Source organism: Dermacentor andersoni, chromosome 1 (genome assembly GCF_023375885.2).
Source record: "Dermacentor andersoni chromosome 1, qqDerAnde1_hic_scaffold, whole genome shotgun sequence".
Taxonomy (NCBI): Eukaryota; Metazoa; Arthropoda; class Arachnida; order Ixodida; family Ixodidae; genus Dermacentor; species Dermacentor andersoni.
In genome coordinates this window covers 67,721,483-67,741,780 of record NC_092814.1, presented here as the reverse complement: position 1 = coordinate 67,741,780, position 20,298 = coordinate 67,721,483, and the positions used below count along the sequence as shown (strand labels likewise).

Sequence of the window (20,298 nt, the reverse complement as noted above, 5' to 3'; positions counted from 1 at the left end):
ATTTATTTTCTTCCATACCTACAGCGCCAAATGTTGGGCATTAGAGTAGGGGGAAGGAATATTATACATATGTTCAAATACAGATGATTGATGGTACAAAAGGATACATCGAATACATAATACAACACAATACTAATAATGAAAAATACAGTACTTAATATAACATTACACCTAAGGTTATTATGAAATACAATATAAATACAATTTAGTACATAGTACAACACAATATTAATAATAACATAATAATGGAATAAAACAGCAATTAAGGCAAGGTTACACTTGAGGTTAATAAAAGCTGTGCACAGGAAAGGTTAATCTCCTATTCTGTCTGAAGCAAAACAGATTTTTGAACTAAACGTACAAATGTTTCCACAAATTTTCAAACACAGATGGCGTTGCTGTGACAATATCAGGCTGCAGTTTATTCCAATCATGTACAGTTTTTGGAAAGAAGGAATGCTTATATAGATTGATACGGCATTTGTACTCTTGTACTTTTAGCGGATGATCTGTTCTGGGTGATATGTAACTTGGGTTCTTCATGTATATGCCCCTGCACAAACCAGTCTTGCCTGTGTAATTGAAGAAAAGTTTAAGTCGTAAATATTTCCGTCGGTTCTCGAGAAGTGGCCATCCCAAGTTAACATGAATTTGTGATGAGCTTCGAGTGAAATCATAGTTGGCGGTAACGAACTGGGTGGCACGTTTTTGTGTTCATTCCAGTTGATTAATGGCTGTGTTAGTCTCTGGGTCCCAGGCTGAGCAGCCGTACTCCAACATCGGACGAACGTTTGTTAAATAAAGCGCTTCCTTTACCTTATGGGGGGCTCTCCAGAAATTACGTTTTCGAAAATTTAACATACGACTAGCCTTAGATGCCACGCTCTAAGGTCATTCCAAGAATGATTATTTTTAAAGACAACGCCTAAGTACTTGTAACTGCTTACCTCGATCAATGTTTCAGTGTGTAGAAAGTAATTTTTAACAAGCGGTACCCTCTTGTTAGTGAAGTGAATGACACTGCACTTGGCAGAGTTTAATTTCATGCTCCAGCTGTCGCACCACGTGGACACTGTCAGAATGTCATTTTGTAAGATACTTGAATTGGCAGGGGACATAATGGCGTGATATATGCAACAATCACCAGTATACAGGCGTATGTGACTGGAAAGATGCATTCCTATGTCATTTATGAATATCAGAAGTAACAGGGGGCCCAAGACGGACCCCTGTGGAACGCCTGATAAGACTTCAGTCTCTGATGAGGTCAGTCCCTCAAGGACAACACGCTGCTTTCTACCAGTCAGATACGCCTCGACCCATTTCATCAGTGATGCTGGAATTTTGATGGCAGACAATTTTGTCAGTAGAAGGTTATGTGCAACAGAGTCAGAAATATCAGAAATATGCAGTGAACCTGGTGTCCGTTATTTATTGATGATGCGATATCATGGGTGAATTCGATTAGCTGAGTGCCACACAAGAACCCCCGTTGAAACCCATGTTGCGTGGGGCAAAAGAATCCGTTGCTCTGTAAGTGACTCATTAAGTTGGTATAAATTATATGCTCCGGTAGCTTATATGAGACACTAATTAGTGAAATAGGCCTCTAATTTTTTGTATTTGTCTTGTCGCCGCCTTTAAATACAGGTACTATGTTACCACTTTTCCAATCTTTAGGCAGGGACCCCTCTACGATGGATGTTTGAAAAAGAATTACTAGAAACGGGGCGACAGATGCAGCACAGTTGTTTAAGACATAGTTTGGAATATAATCAGGACCAGATGTGGAACTAACTTTAACGTTTTTGAGCAGTGAAGCAACTCCCTGTTCTGTTATTGCTATGTTTTCCGTTTGTTCGAAGTCTGTAGAAATTGGTAAGTCTTTCACAATAGCAGCAGTGCCAGAAAATATTGACTGGAAGTAGTGAATAAAGTGCTCAGTGTTGCTGGTTACGTCATCACCATAATTTACATCATCTATAGTATCAGGCACAGCTAGTTTATTGTTCCTTTTACTTTTGACATACTTCCAGAGATCTCTCGGATTAGATTTTATTTTGTCACCTAATGTGCGCAGATATGTAGCCTCAGCTTTTCTAATTTCTTTCTCATTTCATAGCTGGTGAAATCACCAGCTACGATTATACTCTTTCTACATGCTGCAACCGTGGCATCAAGAGAAGAACCTGTATTTATAACTCTTGAAGGAAAATAAACATTGACTATCGAAAATGGGGCCTAACCAGGCAGCATTACGTCCAATGCTAGCACCTCACTTCCTGGCACAGAATGACTGGTGACTAATCTGAGCTCTATGGCAAATTTCCGAAGAAACAAAAAATGCTCAAATTCGCCACTGCTACGAGAAGGGTAATCCAGACGAAAACTACGATAATGCTTTAAACGAAATCTCTTTTCTGTAGATAACCACGTTTCTTGCAAAATAATCAAATCAGGAGTTCTTAAGAAAAATATAAACAATAGGTGGCTGCAGCAAAAATGGAACGACAGTTCCACTGCAGTACTTAAAGGTCCCTATATCCATCTCTATGTCCAACAGTACTTAAGGTCCCTATGTTGATGATATGGCGGCAGTATTAACTGCAGTGTGCAAAATACTATATTTTAGGAAATCATCCTTTGATAGGTTGTCATTTTGACTTTTTTTAGCCTTTAGTTTATGAAGGACAGTAATTCTATGGGAGTACGGAGAAGCGTGACATTTACACGTTCGAGCATCCAAATCTATGTTCTCAACGTTTTCTGAACCGGGCTCGCAACTGCTACCACCCTGGCATTCAACATGAGATGCGGAAGGTTGTGTCGTCTGGACTGCAGTGTGAGGTTTCTTCCGATAGGTCTTTGTCTTTATTCTCATAAGAAGCTGTAATATCAGAAACAACACTTGGTCGCGCCGCAATCTGCAAAAGTTGTGAGATCTGAGCAGTGAAAACTTGCCCAATGGTCTCGGAAAGGTTAAAAAAAAAAAAAAAAGACAGTCACGGGCTTTTGCCATAACTTTCTGGTCCACAGTAGCTGCTACATAACCAAGAGATGCATGCATAGCTTTTGAGTGACGTGCAGGAGCTTCAGCGTACCCACATGATTTCTCTAAAACAATAGCCCGAGCAACACGACGCGAACATCGCTTCCGTTCTATAACTTGTAGAATTTGAAGATCTTGGTCTGTTGCCGGGCGTTTCGAACAACCCGCAGGGTGGGAACTGTCGCACAAGCAGCATCGCTCGCTTTGAGAGACACATCTTTGCATAGTGTCATGATCCGCAAATGCGGCACCGAAGCTCTGATCTGCATTCCTTAATGCTATGGCCATATCACCCACACTGAACGCTGTGACGTGGGCGGGGAGAAAGTGCTTAAACCGTGCATACTAAAGGCCATGCTTTGACTCTGAAGGTCTAGTTGCGCCTGCAAAAGTGACAATGACCGACGCTGTGGGGACTTTGTTTCTTAGAAACTCGTGAACGTCGGTAGACGGATATGGCACCTGCCGCGGAGAACATTTGCAGCACCTCCGAAACACACAGACTCGCGTCGACTACCCGAACTAGCCCCTTAGCGCAAGCTAGATGAGCAGGAATAAAAGGGCTCACCGGGTGACTCGCGAACATTCCACAATTTAGAAGGTCGGAGACAGGTCTGGTCAGCCGAACAAAACAGAATGCCCCCTCTGCCAAATTGTCAGACATTGGCTACGCTCCGGAAGTGCGGGTTGCTTTCCTCAGCTTTTCCTGAATTGTCTTTGGATTCTTCACGCGAATGAATCCCCCATTGGTTGGCACTAGGGCAACTGGAACGTTGTGAATGCTACTGCGCAAGAAAGCTTCCATAGAGATATCACTGGTGGGAAGGGAAGCCGCCCAGAGAAAGGACCGCTGGCCGGGAGAAGAAATAGACAGGAACTCACTATGGGATCAACGAGATTATAAGAGGAAAATAGTAAACAAAACTAAAAACAAATAAACTACCCGATACTTGATCAATGACTCGCAATACGAGGCCTGGGGAGAGCGTCCGTAGTACACCAAAGACCAAAGCAACCAACGCACAGAATAAAGAACCAACTTAGGTATGCTTCGCGTGTTCCGCGTGCTCATAAGTGTGCTTCCGTCGTCATGCGGTGGACACAAAATAAGCTGATGATGATGATGACATCTTAGTATGAGGGCTGCTGTGCACGTAAGGTTTAAAAAAAGAAAAGGACAAAAAATGCGATTCCTGCAATTTCGCCACTGCTGGAGTATCAACATACCGTAGTAGTGAACAGGAATGGCATATCATTTTGTCCACGTGGCTTTGTTTATCAATGAACGTCTTTGACCTTCATTGAAGAGCAGCACATAGCCTTGGGTCAGTGGGTTCTTTATTCTATGGTATGCGCTGCTCTTCAGTGAAATGCAGAAACGTTCGCGTACTTATATTTTAGGTGCACGCGCCCGCGACTCAGTAGCGCGAGACCACGCGCCATAGAATAAAGACTACGCGCCCTCTGCTTCGGCGCCATTGTGCGAAAACGGGCGAAAGAACAGAAGGAAACGCGTGGACAAAGCGTCGAGACCGAGGAGGAAGGAGAAAAACTGATGAGATGAATATATAATCAAATAAATATTATGTCTCTCTCGATCTTCAGTTTTCTTCCTGCAGGAATGAGACATACGAAACCGAAGAGGCATTGACGAAACCCAATTGACGAAAGTGCGAAACCATAACTCGAGCCACGTGACTGGTGGTCAAACTGTACCAACCATAGAGTTTCCTAGAAAAATTTTTGTAGGAAACTCTATGGTACCAACCACGGAGGGACGCAGGTACCATAGAGTTTCTCACTACATTACTATATTGAAACTCTATGGGAGGTACCAACCGTACCCAACTGTATACAGCCGCTTTTTCACCGTGAACTCCTCAGCCGTGTTGAGAAGCTTCTATTGCACGCAGTGTACAATTTTATATTGTGCAGGGCTGTTTTGGTTTTCTGTTTATATAAAATGCATATTTTTTTTTGTGATGAAAGTGTTTTATATATCACAGCTAGCGCCAATAAACTTTACTGTATGGGGGCGCAATGTTGTCCCTTGTTGTTAAAGGGTCCCTTACCGGTGCACGGCTCGCCCGCACGACTTCGTCTGCCTATTCGTCTCATCAGCGCAGCCCGCGGCAGCTCTTTCCTACCAATTTACCGCCTACAAATGCGGCTGATCGCCTTAGTAGAACTACTATGACGATAGAAGCGCTTCACTGCTTGCCCGAAGCGTTTGAAGTCCACCTCACCGCTTTTTGCTCCTTAGTTTCTTAACCTCTGACATGCCCTCTGCATGCTTCTTTGCGCGTCTACTCCCGTCTTTATTTGCTTTCGCCCTCAACCTTGCGGAATCTCTTCAGGCCAATAATGGTAAGTACGACTATTGTGGTGGTAACATTTTTAAACTGCCTAAGTCCATGAGCAGGGTGTTTTCTGTGCTTCCGGTGTGCGTTAGGCGCAATCGTCGTTCGCCGAGAAGGACGATGGAGGGTCACGGACTAAGTTGCGCGCATTCGTCTTCCTGCTCTATAGCGGCTACAACCGGCAGCTTATGTTGTCATATAATTTCGCCACTTCAAACACGAAAACCTCGCGCCCACCGCTGCTTCTATTTTTATATGTATATATAAAGGCACAAACTAATGTAAATCAACAAGGTAGCGTGATATCGTGACCTGGGCCATGCGCCGCGCGAACTTAGTTTCTTGCGAGGAAGGAAAAAAAAAACGTTATATATATATATTTTCTGCATGTTCGCACCGCTTAGCTTTGTTCATTTCACATTTGCCTGTATTTTACCATGGTGTTTACAAAAAAGAAAATCGGTGATTGCATGTGCGCTCGAAAGTAAACAGCTCTGAGGAAAGTTGCCGTGATCTTCCTCATCCCCCCACTTTTTTGGAGTGTGTGTGGGGGTGGGGGGGCGACGTTTCGCACAAGGCAGGATCTTGGCTTATCAAAACTGCACTTGTCGCCTGCTGGTACAGGTTCAACTTTCGACCTTTATTAAGAAATGACAGTGTGCCTTAACAAAAATAATTTTAAGCCAATCGTGTGGCTAACGTTTAGAGCAGGGTTATCCATAGTGAAGTGACAACTTTATTTTGAGTTCGCCCACTGCCGTGAAGCTGTGGCATAGAGGTTCTGCTACTATGTTTTTGTGCGTTCATTGCGGTCTCGCCTTGGCACCATTCAAATGCGGCCGCTGTAAAACATCTGCGATTGTTCCTTGGCGTATCAAAGAATCCCAGATGGTCTGAAATTGGTCCATTGCCGCTTCTGCCTTGTGATAGAGTACATGTAGTGTCATTGCGTGAAAGAAATTGAATAAGATATTATTAGGCTAGTGAAGTGTTTTATTAAAGCTTTACCACAGTATCTTAATATTTGCTAAGTTGATCATACATACTGTTATAATTTTTCATTTAAAAATTGTATGCGGGTACCTTTGTACATGAAAATTCATTACCGCCATTCTTTCTTCCATCAAGGCTGTAATGTTCCTAACCTTCTGCCATTTTCTTCCAGGTGAATCCCCGTGTAATGAATGGGGACGCTGTGCCCAGACATGCATACAGAATTGGAAAAATCAATCTCTTGTTGAATGTGGTTGTGTTGAGGGCTTTCGCCTAGACATCAATCGTGTTTCCTGTCTTCCAGTAGGTAAGGCACCCATTGCACAAGCATTGCTACTTGCATGTTCAGGCTGAATTTAATGGTTCCTATTAACTGCCAGTTTCTCCTGTCACTGTTGCCTTCGTAATTGAGCAGACAATTATGGAAGAACTGGTGCTCTCTCTTGGATATCTCGTGATTGTCCTGTATGTCGTCCTTGTGCACTTTGCAGTTAAAAGCAGTAAATGATAGAAGTGCAGAGCTTATAAAACTTAACACCTGAGGTCCTAAGAGGATCCAATTAGTATAACTACTACAAGGTTTCAGGGTTCTGTATCAGTTTCGCGTGAGTATTAATTTTAATGCTTGATTTTCTTGTCTCGAGTATGAATACTAAGATTTGTTTTTCAGTTTCATTTTTGTGCTGGTAAGCATACCAATAGTTGCAGCATTGCTCCATTCTGTGGCAAATTAAATATTTTTAAGGACCATGTGAATGGCTACTGGACTTATTAAGCATGTGTTCTGCCAGCCTGTCTTCATGCAGTGTGCTATCACTAGGCATTAGTAACCACCCTCTTATGACCATTGGTACCTGGAATCTCTGTTTACTAATCACACTTTCCATTTTCTTTTTTAAAATGAATGATCATCCAAAGAAAACATATGTGTCCGGAAAGTTTGCAAACTTTGTATGTAAATGCAAATTGTTTGCACTAGCCTAGTAATGGGTAAGTTTGTTGAAGGTTCCATGCAGAACTGCTGACTTTGGCAGTTCTGCTCAGCTCTACAGCCAAAATTTTCTTTGACTTCAGTGACTCAAAATGGCAACTTTAAGAAGCACATTTCAGTTTGGTGAACATCAAGGTGAGAAGGCAGGTGGCATTGATTATGTGGCCAAGAACTCTCTTGAGCATTGAAGAGTCAACAGCAGACTTTGACATGTTTCAGAAAAAAAAGGGAACTGATTTAAATTATTTCATTCAAGAATGTAAATGATTACAAGTAATTACATTTAATTTGTTGCTTACAAGTCTGGTTGACAGATATTCTGTAATATAGCAGCAATTGTGTTCTCTTCAAGCACATGTCTTTTTTCTCCCTCAGCACCTTTGTAAGGAATTTAATCTACTCATACACCACTCGGCATATATAAACAAATGTATTTGGAATTTCATCTAGTCCTGAAGATTTCTTGGTCTGGGTCTGAGTGGAGCAAGGCAGCAAGAATACCTTCTTTAGTTATCACTAAATCGGGCACATACTGCCTAGAGGTGCAAGCGAAATCTAGTTATTCATACTGCACAAAAAACAGGAAAAGTGTTCATTGTACACTGTTACTATGCAAGTTGGGTCAGTAACGCCTTTCTCATGCATCATTATTTTATTTCATTAATTGGTTCCTTTTGTGTTAGGTGAAGTAAAAGCTTTCTTGGATAGCTAGAAAGTCCTGCATTTTGACGTTAAAGAAGTTGTGCCGGGAAGATTTTATTTTTGGTCACAAGTATGATCACAGTGTCACTAAAATGTTGTTCTCTCTTTGGATTTGGGCATGAGCCTTTTATGTGCTTCCTGAGATGTCTTATTCTGCACGTGATACAAGGGCGACAACCTTTTTAATATCTTTTGGGATGTATTCATGCAGTGTAGAAACAGAAAATTGACACGTCTACCATCACTGTGACGTTGATAAAAGTGGTCATAATCATGTTCGAGAAAATCTAGTACGCTGACATTGTGCATTACTGAAGTCAAGGAAAGCGTATGGATAGGGACATACTACTTTGCACAAGAGATTGCTTTTAAAAATGGTGAAGAAATGATCCAATATACAGGCAATATATCAACAATGTAACTTGGCTGACTGAAATCATTAGATGAAAACAAGCTCCAGAGTTGAAGCTGCAGTCTGGCACATTGGGTTATGTAGTACCTGTTGTTGATCAAAAGCATATGTGATATTGAGCAACAGGTTCGTGTGTAGACAGGTTAAAGTTGCAAACTTTCTGGACAGACCACAATTGTATTTAAGTATAGTGCGTTTGACTAGGTTTAGACATAGATTTGAGATATCAATTGAAAATGGTTAGAACATTAACTGTCATGGCTAAAATAATAATAACTTGCAGTATTAATTGCTTACATTGGTTGACTGTGCAGAACATTCACTTTTTTGTATTTTATTTAGATCCTCACCAGGTGTTGTGCAAGCCCTTTTATGCACATTAGGTTGTCACTTGACCGCTCTACGACGTGTCTCAGTTGAAGATACTTTAAGAAATTTAGTATTACAGAGTATGAGGATAAGGGCTCCAAAAGTTTGGGGCCCCAAAGAGCTTTGCAGGTGTCAGCGCTGGGGCATGCAGGAGTAAAGAGATTTAGGAATAGGGCTTTGTGTTTGGAGATAGTGTCTTGCGCTTGGAGCACCCAGTGAATGTTTTATAAAGGTGCTGCGCGTTTGCATATGTGTGGACCAGCTAAATATGATTTGAACTGGTGCTCACTCCATGGGGGCAGTCGGGAAGAAAAGCCGTGCTGAATGAATAATGTCCCACGCTCCGCTCAGCGTGTAGCTCATCAGTTTCATTGCACATTTTAGCACTCAATTATGCGTCCTACTGGTACATCTGAGCCGATTAATGGGCAAACGCCGTGCATGTGATGTTGTAAATCTATTTTGCATGTGCACCACATCTTGTTACCGGGATGGTAGTGCACCACACTGACAAATGACCTGCTTACTTTCATGAAACTTCCTAGTCACAAATATCCAATGGCAACTGCAATCGTCTATCAAGTTTGCACTCGGGCTACACTATTTTCTGCAGGGCCACACCACACAAAAGGAGGTTTTTGCTGGTGCAGAAGGCAAGCCAAGGATGTAGATTTCTATTTAGTCAACCTTAGCAGCCGAATGGTCGTCCCAAGTAAAAGTTCTACGAAAACGCAAACCTCCAAAATTGCATTCGTGGCAACAATGTTCACGTGTCTTGCGCAGATCAAGTAAAATAAAATTTAAAAAACTATCGTTCGGCGCATGAAATATTGGTTGCCGCTTTACACTGGCGTTATGGTGCATAGCTACTAATAATCTCGAATAATCAAGCTTATTGAAAATATTAGTCAACGATGCAAATTGGAAAGCCAGTGAACATTTTTATCCCTCTATTGTTTTCAAAAATACCTTGGCACCTTTTCTCTCCAAATAATGTGAAATAATGGGAAATGTGCAATGACCAGTACATCACTTCACATTTATTCTGCAGTAGTCTGCTATCTTAGCTGCAGGTCGCCAATAATAAAAAATTATAAGAGGGCACTGCTTGATTGGCATTCACTGCACCTTGAAGGGTGTTCATGGTGGCCACTGTGAATATTTCTCCTTTATTGTGCACGAATCAGTTTAATTAGACAAGTTCATAAATTTAGATGAGATGTTTGTGAAAAAGTTTTCTATGACAGTTACAACTCACCGATAACAGCATTTAAAACAACCTGGGATTTGTGAAGACTTTTTTTAACGAGAAAGAAAGTCTGTGAAATAAATAGAAAGTAAAAATAAACCACTCTGACTGTGACAATGCTTCTGTGCACCAAATATTCAATCAATCTTTACGCAAACTTCGTCAAACAGGGGCACTGGGAATGAATCGCAGCGCGTTTTTCCAGATGTGTCAGCAGTTTTTGGCATGCATCTTCAGTCCCTACCAAACGTGAAGTAGTGCGATCGTGTAAAGGTTCACTTTTCAAACTGTTACAATATCGTGGTGCCCCCTGGTTTACCTGTTCTACACGGTGCACTGATAACAAGGTTTGCACCTGAGACCACTTATATTACTGGTGCGGGGACGTGTTGTCATGTGGATTTTTAGACAAATTTCACAGCATTTGTTTTCATTCTTTTGTGGAAAGGACCACACATGACCTAGGTCACTATATACACTATTATCAGTCATTTCTCGACATGTACCACAACCTTTGCATTGGCACCTTATTGAATAAGTAAGGTAATAAATATTAGTTCATTAAAATTTGATATTAGTTACTTGTTTACATTGAAAAAAAGAAACAAACTTGACTAGCATTATCATCCTAGAGTGGGTGCTGTTCACAGAAAGCCCTTGCTTATTTTTTTTCTTGGCCACAGTTAGTTGGCACATCCGGTATGTAATTTATGGGGGTTTCTGAAAAACTTGTATGGGTTTCTTAAGTAGCTTCATGTTACAGTTGAGTGGATTACAATTTTTCCCTGTCATGAATTTTACTCGCCTTGCAGGCTTCTGCAGAACTGATCTGCCATAATCTAATAGTGTTCTGCGAAGTTCAATAAAGAATACCTTTTCTTCATATGCCTGTACTTCACTCATATTGACCTTTACCAAGCTGCTCCAAAACATGTATTTACTGCTGCAATGTGCCAAATTTGCTGCTCCCAGAGCTGCTCCAAGACTTCCTTGACCGCTTCTATCCCTGAGCACCACTACGGCATCAAAGAAAAGCTATTATAAATAATTGAATAAAATATACCATTTTATGATAAGAAGAGGAATTCTGACTTGTGTTTTCGTGTTTAATTAGTGTTTAGAGGTTATTCTATTAGCAGCAAGCAATTTGTTGCACAGAGTTACGAGTAACTAACTTTATGTGCCTTCACCAGCCAAGTTAAACCGTGTTAGGCCTGCAAGCCATGAAAATGACAATCGCATTTGTAATCAGCAGCGTCTAATGAATCAATCTTCATTACACATGTTATTTGAAAGAAAGCGATAACTGCAGTCATTTCTCCTAGCTTACGAATTTGCGCGTTACCACGAATTGAGCCCAGTTTGGTGCTAGGTTAGAGCTGTCAACTTCGATGTGTGCCACCATGTTTGTTCACACTAAAGCTTTTGGGGCAGCTTTTGGGGCTCCCATTAAATCAGCGAAATAGTGTGCCCGACGAAAAACCCAAATGCTGTTTGCGTCTCGTGCATACGGAGTGTCTTGGACACTATTTCTTTTGAGGCCCCAAAATGTTCGGGGCCCCTATTTTAAAACTCTCTACAGTGTAAAGTTTAAGTTTTGAATTGAAAGTATTCACTGCAGAGGTATAAGTTAAAGAAAAAAAAAGAATGTCTAGGATTTAGCATTGTATATTATGTTCGTCTGTCTTGGACATGCTGGAAGAATGTGCTGCTGGGGCTGTTGCCATGGTAGTTGTGAATGTGTCTGCTCTAAAGATCTTTAATGTAACAATAAGGGACATTTAGATGTAGAGTGCCATCTATCGACTTGCCACAAAATGCCATCCGCCATCTTGTTAACGGCACGGCAAAACGAAACAGCTCGCTCGACAGCATAGCTTCAGCAGCGTAGCTGCTGCTTTCTCACTTGTTCTGTGGCATCCTCCCAATGCTGTTTGCTACTATTAGCCTCATGCGCGACCAATGGTGGTGCTGCGAGTGCCACTTTTGTGACATTAGACGGGAGACTTGCCTTCTTCTGCTACAATCCGGCTGGAATAGGTTCATTTTCATGCATTTGCTCGTGCTCTCACAGCATGCTCGCTTATCACTGCACTCTCCTATTGCTATCTGTATTTATTGCTAGTGTACGTATTATGAATGCTAGCATTAGGAGGACAACAAATGTTATATATTCAATGTATATTCCATATAATGGCCGATGTGTTAGTGAATTAGCTATGACGTGTCACTGCGAAGTTCGAGGTCGCAACCCTGGCCATATTTCAGTGTGGGCGAAATGCAAAAACGCTTGTGTATAGTTAGATTTAGGTGCACGTTAAACAAACCCAGGTGGTCAGAACTAATCCACAGTCCCCCACTATGACATGCCTAATAATTATATGGTCGTTTTGGCACGTAAAATCTCAATATTAAATTTTGTTTATTGTAAATAAATTTCATTTTACAGAACTACAGCCCTCGCAGGCAGGCATATGTTTGCGGCGGCTTACAATAGCTGGAGCGCAGCTCAATTTGACTGCTCGTTTTCTCTTTCACTTGTGCCTGACCGGCGGGGACAGTGCACTCACTTGACATGTCCGTTCCGCCACGTTTCGCTTGTGGCTGCGATCTCACGCACGTCCAGAAAGCACATTGCGGTTTGCTTGTATCGGCAAAGCGAAATGGCGGGCGACAGCTTGCGCGCATTTCGGGTTTGGCCTCAAAGCTGGCGCTTTAAGGAAATTATAAATAGGAAAAGGAGAGCAAATGCAGGTTTGTGGCGTTTCGACTGCCAGCACGTCGACTGACAGCGTCGAATCGTCGTCACATAGTGAATGCACGTGCAACGTGGCAGTGGAGTCCTGCTGACAACACATGCGAGAAGGCGCCACTGGAAGATCTCGGGGCTAATAAGTGAAGCAATAGATCCGTGGTAACAACGCCAGCAACAACCTAGGGCTGTTTCTTTTTTCCCCAACAGAGGGGGACAACAAAATGAGCTAATAAAATCGACATGCATGCTAAACAGTGGTGAAGGCTGACGACAATGCGAGCAGGGTGCTGCTGCTAGCACCTAACTGTATATCCGTTTAACTGGCACAAAAATATCTCTGAATGACTGGTAGTTTCGATTGCTACCAACTCATAGATATTGGTAAGGTATCAATTGCAAATGCAGGTGCATTTCAGTTCATGCGAGTGATGAATTGGAAAGTGTAGCACCTATTGGTGTAGTCACCAGTGTGGTTCCTATTTGTAAACACTGTTACATTGTAACACTGTTGCATCACATGTTTCAGCAATTGTGTTCGGTGACGTGCAATGTCATTGGCATGTATTGCTGTTCGGAATAGGCTTCAGTACTGATCGCATTGAGTGTCTTGTGCTGATTGCACACAAAGTATACGTACATGCACATACGAAGTGAACGTACAAACTTATTACCATTTACAGATTACTAGGTTACCGGAGCCATGGCAAGCAGTAGCAAAGCTGGTGGTGACATGTTGTGATGATTTGTCCAACTACAATGCACTTCAATTTTTTTTTTTTTCACCTCTGTTATTGTCGAAGGTATCATAATTTGTAGGGTATGTTAACGATTATGCTGCTACCCATGTTTTACGCCAACAGTTAGGCAGAATATGCAAGTTACAGTGTTATTGATTGAAACTTTTATTAGACACTTTGGTTAGACCTTTGGTTAGACACTGCATCACCAGATGTGGCTACCAGCGTTGTTGCTGTACCTTGATACAGTGTACTAGAAGTTTACTGTAACCTGGAGCTCCAACTAAAGATTTGCAAACAGCTATAAGGATGAAGGCGGTAACATCTTCGAAGCAGACGATACACTGCAGTACATCAGAGACGTTATTAGGGATAACTTTGGTAAGAAAGCGCTGTCCATATTCAATAAGGTGACAAGACATGTTTTTTGCCGCAAGTTAAAACACACACAAAAGGAAGACACATAGAAGACAACACGGGCATCTCTTCCTTTTCTGTGTGTTTTAACTTGCGGGAAAAAACATGTCTTTTAGCAAGCACCAACTAGGCCAACAAGCAGTCCTGTTGCAAAATAAGGTGACAGTTTGGGCATGTTGGTAAGACATTAATGCAGCTTTATGTACACGAGGCGAGGGCAGAGAAGAGGCTAGGACAACCGAGCGCAGACTTACTACAGTGTGTTATTTCGAAAAAAGGGACCTCATATATGTGAAATTCTGTAATGCATCGTGTGCGCCGCCCACAGAAAATTCCCATCTTTATGCAAGAAAGATAGCTCCTTCCTGGAAAGGGCAATAGATGGTTTTGACACACAGGTGTCCCCACACTTGTCCATCAATTCCACTTTGATGATCTTGCGGGTTAATTGGTTACGACTTTTGCTGACGATTGAGCAAGCACTATACACTGGTTTACAGGCGACCTTTTTTGCAGCGTTTGCCTGATTATGCATGGAATTTCTACAGTGTGCATCCCAAAACCCCCCTCTCGTTTCTAACACATTGTAGCAATGCTCCCGAAGCCTGTCATTAAGACATTGTCCGCTCTGACCAACCTAGCTTGACCCACAAATCAAAGGCAGATTGCAAACAATTCCGCACAGTCAACAAACTGTCTATCGCCCTTTCCAGGAAGGAGCTATCTTTCTTGCGTAAAGGTAGGAATTTTCTGCGGACGGCGCACACGTGATGTGTCACAGAATTTGCCTTATATGTGGTTCCCTTCTTCGAAATAAAACACTGTTGTAAATCTCCACTCGTGTGTCTTCTCTGTACTCGCCTTGTGCGCATAAATATGCATTCATGTCTTACCAACATGCCCAAACTGTCACCTTATTGAATATGGACTGCGTTTTCTTACCAAAGTTATCCCTAATAATGTCTCTGATGTACCGCAGCACATCGTCTGCTTTGCACATGTTATTTAAGTTAGAGCTCCAGGTTACAGTGAAATCCAGGTAGGGTGTACCAGAAAAAAAAATTAAATTGTGGGGTTTTACGTGCCAAAACCACAATTTGATTATGAGGCACGCTGTAGTGGGGGACTCTGGAAATTTGTACCACCTGGGTTTCCTTAACGTGCACCTGAATCTAAGTACACCCGTGAGCAAAAGTATATGGACCACAGGGTCGCTGAAAAAACAGAATTTCATCGTAATTAACACGTATAAACGGAAACTGACAAGTGCACACAAGTCTGCACTCGTGTGTCTTGGCCTCTTCTCTGTCCTCGTCTTGTGCGAATAAAGCTGCACCCATATTCAAACAGATCCAGCAATAGAGAAGTCTGAGAGATCAATATTTAGTATAGAAAGCTTTGACAGGACTATAGCAAGGATGCCCTCTGTCTATTGCTGTTCATGCTTTAAGGACATTGAGAGACGACTGGAAAACAGTGCATTAGGGTTTGATTTATCTTACATTTATAATGGGCAAGCAGTTCAACAGAAGGTCCCTGGGCTGATGTATGCAGATGACATAGTGCTTCTAGTGGACAATGCAAGATATTTGCAGATTTGCAAGTATGTGTGGCAATGCAGTGACAAATCTAGGTCTTTAGTTTTGCACAGAGAAATAGGAAATTATCTTTAATGAAGACAAATAGTTATGTGGTATCAATTCAATGGCAAGTCATACCCATAGTCAAGCAATATAAGTGCATTGGTGTATGCGTAAACGAAAGAGTCTTGCTCAATTTGCCACCAAGATATTCTGAAAATAACGGGCATCTGGAATGCAGCAATAATGAAACATGGAGCACTTTGGGGCTACAATATGAGGTGGTGCGTATAATCTGGAAATGAGTAATGTTTCCACTGCTAACATTTGCAAATGCCATCTGCTTTAAATTGGATATCTTGTTGGGGTTGAAGTTAACCAAAGATTAGTAGGCCGGTTGGTTTTGGGAGCCCACAGTACGACCACAAATAAAGCAGGACAGGGTGGCATGGGTTGGGCTCCTTTTGAAGTCATAGAAGCCCAGAGCAAAATTAGTTTCGAAGAACGACTCAGGAACATGGATGAAAATAATTGGGCGACTGAAGTTCATAAATATATACCTCAAGAGCTTGAATACAATGGAGAAAGAGGTCAAGAAAGTTGGCAACCAAGGTGCACGGCAATTTAAAGTGTATATATACAACCAGGAGTCATCAAAAAGAAAGTGACAGAGACAGTAAATTCGATGTACATATTGGAAACAAAAAGGTCTATGGAGATTTACAAGAATGGCAAGAAAGAAATTGGAAGGGAATATCTATATGGTAATACAAAGGGCAGTGCCTTGCTACTTGAGGCTTGACCTGGTTGCCTAAGGACAAAAACAGGCTAGAGCAAATATTCACAACGAAATGTGGCATGTGTCTGCTACAGCAAAAATCAGGAGACCACTCAGGACATTGTAATGGAATGCAAAGGTTCACCGAGCAAGACCTGTAGGTAATGTGCACTTTCCAGAGGAGGTTGAATTTAAAGTGGACGGAAGCATCAACTGGTCAGCCATCGAGATAAGCAAGCTGTGCTTGAATATTAGTGGGGTAAAAAATTAGAGAAGAGGTTAATAGTGCTGGATCCGTTACAGGTGCAGTCAACTACAAAAGTTTACGGACCAAGGGATTTTGGAAAACATTCAATTTCTGAGCAGCCTGTAACAGTAGTCGGAAAAACCGGACATCACAGTGTTGTTCACATATATTAGTAGATGTAGGTATATTTGTGTACAGGGATTCAAGCTGCTGCCGCGACGGCGTCAGCATAAACTTATATCGTTGCCTGCCGGCAGCTGCAGAAAGCAGCTGGTCAGGGAGGGTTGCTGCGTGTGGCCCGCTCCTCTCCAAATGCATGCTACGGCCTCTCGATGCAAAAGCACAGGCTTTTTTTTAACCGGCGGTCGTGTGCATGCAGTTTTGCACTTTTTTTCTTAACATCCAGGCAATTAACTGTGCCAAGTGTTACAGTGAATGACGTAGATTCGAAAATACGATCGTTCTGCAAAATTTGAGTAATACCAGTTCAGCGGGAAGTGCAAAATCCTTTTTGGAACACTAAGTGAAACATGCACGTCCCTGTAGAAGTTTTAATGAAGATAAAAATTAACCGACGATTACTATACTCCCTAATGCGAAATTTAAGCGCAGCTTCTTATTTCGGGATATATTAAGGCAAAGAATTTGACAGACACGTCGCATGCATACAATCAGATTACAATAAAATCGCAAACCATGACAATAGAAACAAGTGCAAACTAGACCAAACCAGGCAAACCAAACAAACGCGAGCGAGAGAGTACGAAACTATAGAGGTCTGGAGGCCGAGGCCACATCATAGAATAAAGAATACGGCGGGGCGTGGCGTTTCTCGCGGCGCTCGACGTTTCTGCGCAGGCACGAGTAAGAGCGGGTGCGAGAGAGAAAATCTGGGGGCCTTTGCTCCTTGAATATGTGACTCTGCCTAGGCACTATGGAGGAGGTTTCTTTTAGCGCGTGTTGTATGCGTTTGTCCCCTAGACATGCTGGCATTGCGGAGTGCGGTCGGCATTGCGGAGTACGCTCCACCGCTGGCTGCCCGCGCAGTGAAGCGGTGGGCACGTACGCCACTTTTGGTGATCGCTGTCACTTAAAGGGCAAGGTTCTGACTGGGGTTGTTTAAGTCGCGGGTCGCTTTTTTCGTCGCGACGATAGATTTGATTGTTTACAAGCACTGCTCCAGGAGGGCACACGTAACCGGCAAACGGAGGCCTCAGGAGAGCACCTGAGGTTATAATAAAGCAGGCGGCGCAGTATCTCCAGGGCACGCAAGGTGTAGCGAAAAAAGCAGGGCGGGCCCGTCGGTTGGGGCCGCGGAGGCCGAAGCGTGCATTCCTGAATTCGGAGGCAATACAACAATTGCTATCCCAAAGAAAATAAAAAAAAAAAAAAACTCGAAAGTGAAGTGCCGTCAGAGCCGTACTAGCCACAAAACTAGAGCGAACAAATGGAAACACTGCGGGGGGGGGGGGGGGGGGGGGGGGGTTGAGGCACGCGTACGCTACCCAGACTGTAGCAGACGACAGACGCGAGTCGCAGCGCCCCTGAAGGCCGCGCTCATGGCTAATAGCAGGGTCCCTGCTTATAGCTAGTGATTAAGCGCAGAAAACACTCAGAATTTTTGTCAGTACTCATTTAATTTAAATCTTGTCCTTCGTGTCTTACTGCGACTAGTACAATAGCATTCCGCCTCCTCCCTCCCCCCAATTATATTCCACACTGTTGGCTTCATTTAAATTTGCGTTCAGGGGTTACGCTAGCGTCCATACAAAGAAAAAAAAAAGTTTGAAAAATATCTGTTCAACCACTACCCCGACTATTTTGTAACAGCGCACCTTGAAATATTTAAGCATTTGGGCAGCTAAAAATATTTTTTGCAGTATCTAAAAAATTTTTCGGCGCACATTTCGCTTTGAATTTGTTCGAGACCCAGTAAGGATAGAAAATGAAAACCATCTGAAGAGACAGCGTGATGTTCACGAAAATTGTATTTGTTTGTTCTGGGAAAGAACAAAGCGCTTTGACACAATAGTGTAAGCGTGCAGAGGGAGCATTTATTATTGTTATTTTTCACTCAAAAGTTAAGACAGCTCAGCAAAGTTCGTCAAAGCAGGTTTTGCCAACCGGGGCAACGAAATGGAAGAACGGTTACGACTTCGGTGCATGTTAGTTACTACTGCACTTATTGACAGCAGGACACCAACGGTAGACAGGAAATGCTCGTGCGATCTAGCCTTTAGCTGTCTGTAAGGAACTTTAGTGTCACGCGTGCAGGTGTGCTACGCGAAGAGAAGGACACGAGACGCCATATGCACATACACAGTCAAACCTAATATTGGGAATCAGTAATCAAAGTACAGTAAAGAATACGCCAAAAAGCAAAACAAACAGTTCACAAAAAAAAGTCAAACATCTAATGCGACTTAGCAGGACACGGTGCGTGAAGAAACAATGAGATTTTAGCAAAGGGCTCACAGGTTACACGTCCATCATCCGACGCGATGCGGTGATGTCAGTTGATCAGTGGAGCTTTGGCTCCGGTGTAGGTAGACGGCTTGGTTGCTCCTTATTATCGGCGGCGGCGGCGGCGGCGGCGGCGGCTGCAACTGGCGGAGTTGGCGATAACGGCGCCTGGCCTCGCGCAAAGTTTCGCCCGCCCGATCGGAAGTCGAACGCGTCTCTCCTCCAACTCCCGTTCCTAGGCCCTCGGTCATTCGACACCCGGCCGGGCTGCCGTGTTTCCCTCTTTCGCCCATTTCTCCTCCAGACGCCCTGTGCCGAAGCACCTTTGTTTCAGTATGTCTTTTCTTTTTTTTTTTTTTAACTTTGGCTGTCTGGGTTCGATGCGACTGTCTGGCTGCTGCATCGGGCTAGTATTCAGTGTCTTGCGAATAAGTACACCAGTCACCACACTGTCTCTGCTTCATTACGCAGCGGGCTGTTTAATCGTATGCGGCTCACCAGCAGCGAGCTCACGGCCCAAAGGGCCCTAGTGCAGCACGCGAGCGATGCAGCACGACTCAGTGGAGCCTTGGAATAGGGGCCCACCCTTGCTGAAGAGAAGTCTCAAGTCGCCAGCGCCAAGAAGATGAAGACGACGGAGACCTCGTAACCGCGGAACTCTTGAAAGACTCAAAAGTTTTCACTCACTCACTCACTAATCGTATGCGCGTTCGTTTTCCATACTTTGGCGTTTAATAAGCTTGTGCTTCTTTGTTTTCGGCTCTGGTATCGAGACGCCGTGCTAGTGGGCCTAGCCGCGCGCTTCCATGGTTGCTCACGTAATTGTGCTGTGCTTGCAGCCAGAGCGTCTGTGAACACAAGTCCTAAACTGAGACATAAAATCAGTACGAGAATTCAGCACTGCGCAGAATGGGAGCGAGAGAAAACAAGCGCAACGCCTTGTCATGCGAAAACTTGACACGTGCTGCGGTGAAAGGAACAAAGCAGCGCACGAAACCGGCAGTCCTGGCCTTCAACTTGATCACATAATTTCTCCGTTTTCACAGCACACGCATGTGCAACCTGACTTGCACAATTTCAGTTAGCACACTCGAAGCGAGAATCCAACGCGAACGGAACAACCAACAGTTCTGATTAATTCTGTGCATGGAGCTTTTTATTGCGATAGCAATTATATGGGCACTACATACGAATTT

General features: G+C 43.0%; 1 protein-coding gene and 1 long non-coding RNA gene across 5 annotated transcripts in view; one reads left to right on the top strand and one right to left on the bottom strand.

Annotated features, from left to right (window-relative positions):
• LOC126545497 (uncharacterized) overlaps positions 1-4,267 on the bottom strand; it is a 62,077-nt gene extending 57,810 nt beyond the window's left edge. For 2 of the 3 annotated variants that reach the window (XR_011892329.1, XR_008608578.2), the window contains exon 1: positions 3,618-4,266. This is a non-coding gene — a long non-coding RNA (uncharacterized lncRNA). Of the gene's footprint in view, positions 1-3,617 lie in introns of all 3 variants that reach the window. The other variant, XR_008608579.2, reaches the window with a different exon arrangement.
• An 855-nt stretch (positions 4,268-5,122) lies between these two features.
• LOC126545410 (low-density lipoprotein receptor-related protein 2-like) overlaps positions 5,123-20,298 on the top strand; it is a 109,211-nt gene continuing 94,035 nt past the window's right edge. For both annotated transcript variants that reach the window (XM_050193256.3, XM_050193255.3), the window contains exons 1-2: positions 5,123-5,416; positions 6,575-6,709. In XM_050193256.3, the coding sequence (XP_050049213.1) occupies positions 5,329-5,416; positions 6,575-6,709 (223 nt within the window). In that variant the 5' untranslated portion in view covers positions 5,123-5,328. The remainder of the gene's footprint in view (positions 5,417-6,574; positions 6,710-20,298) is intronic.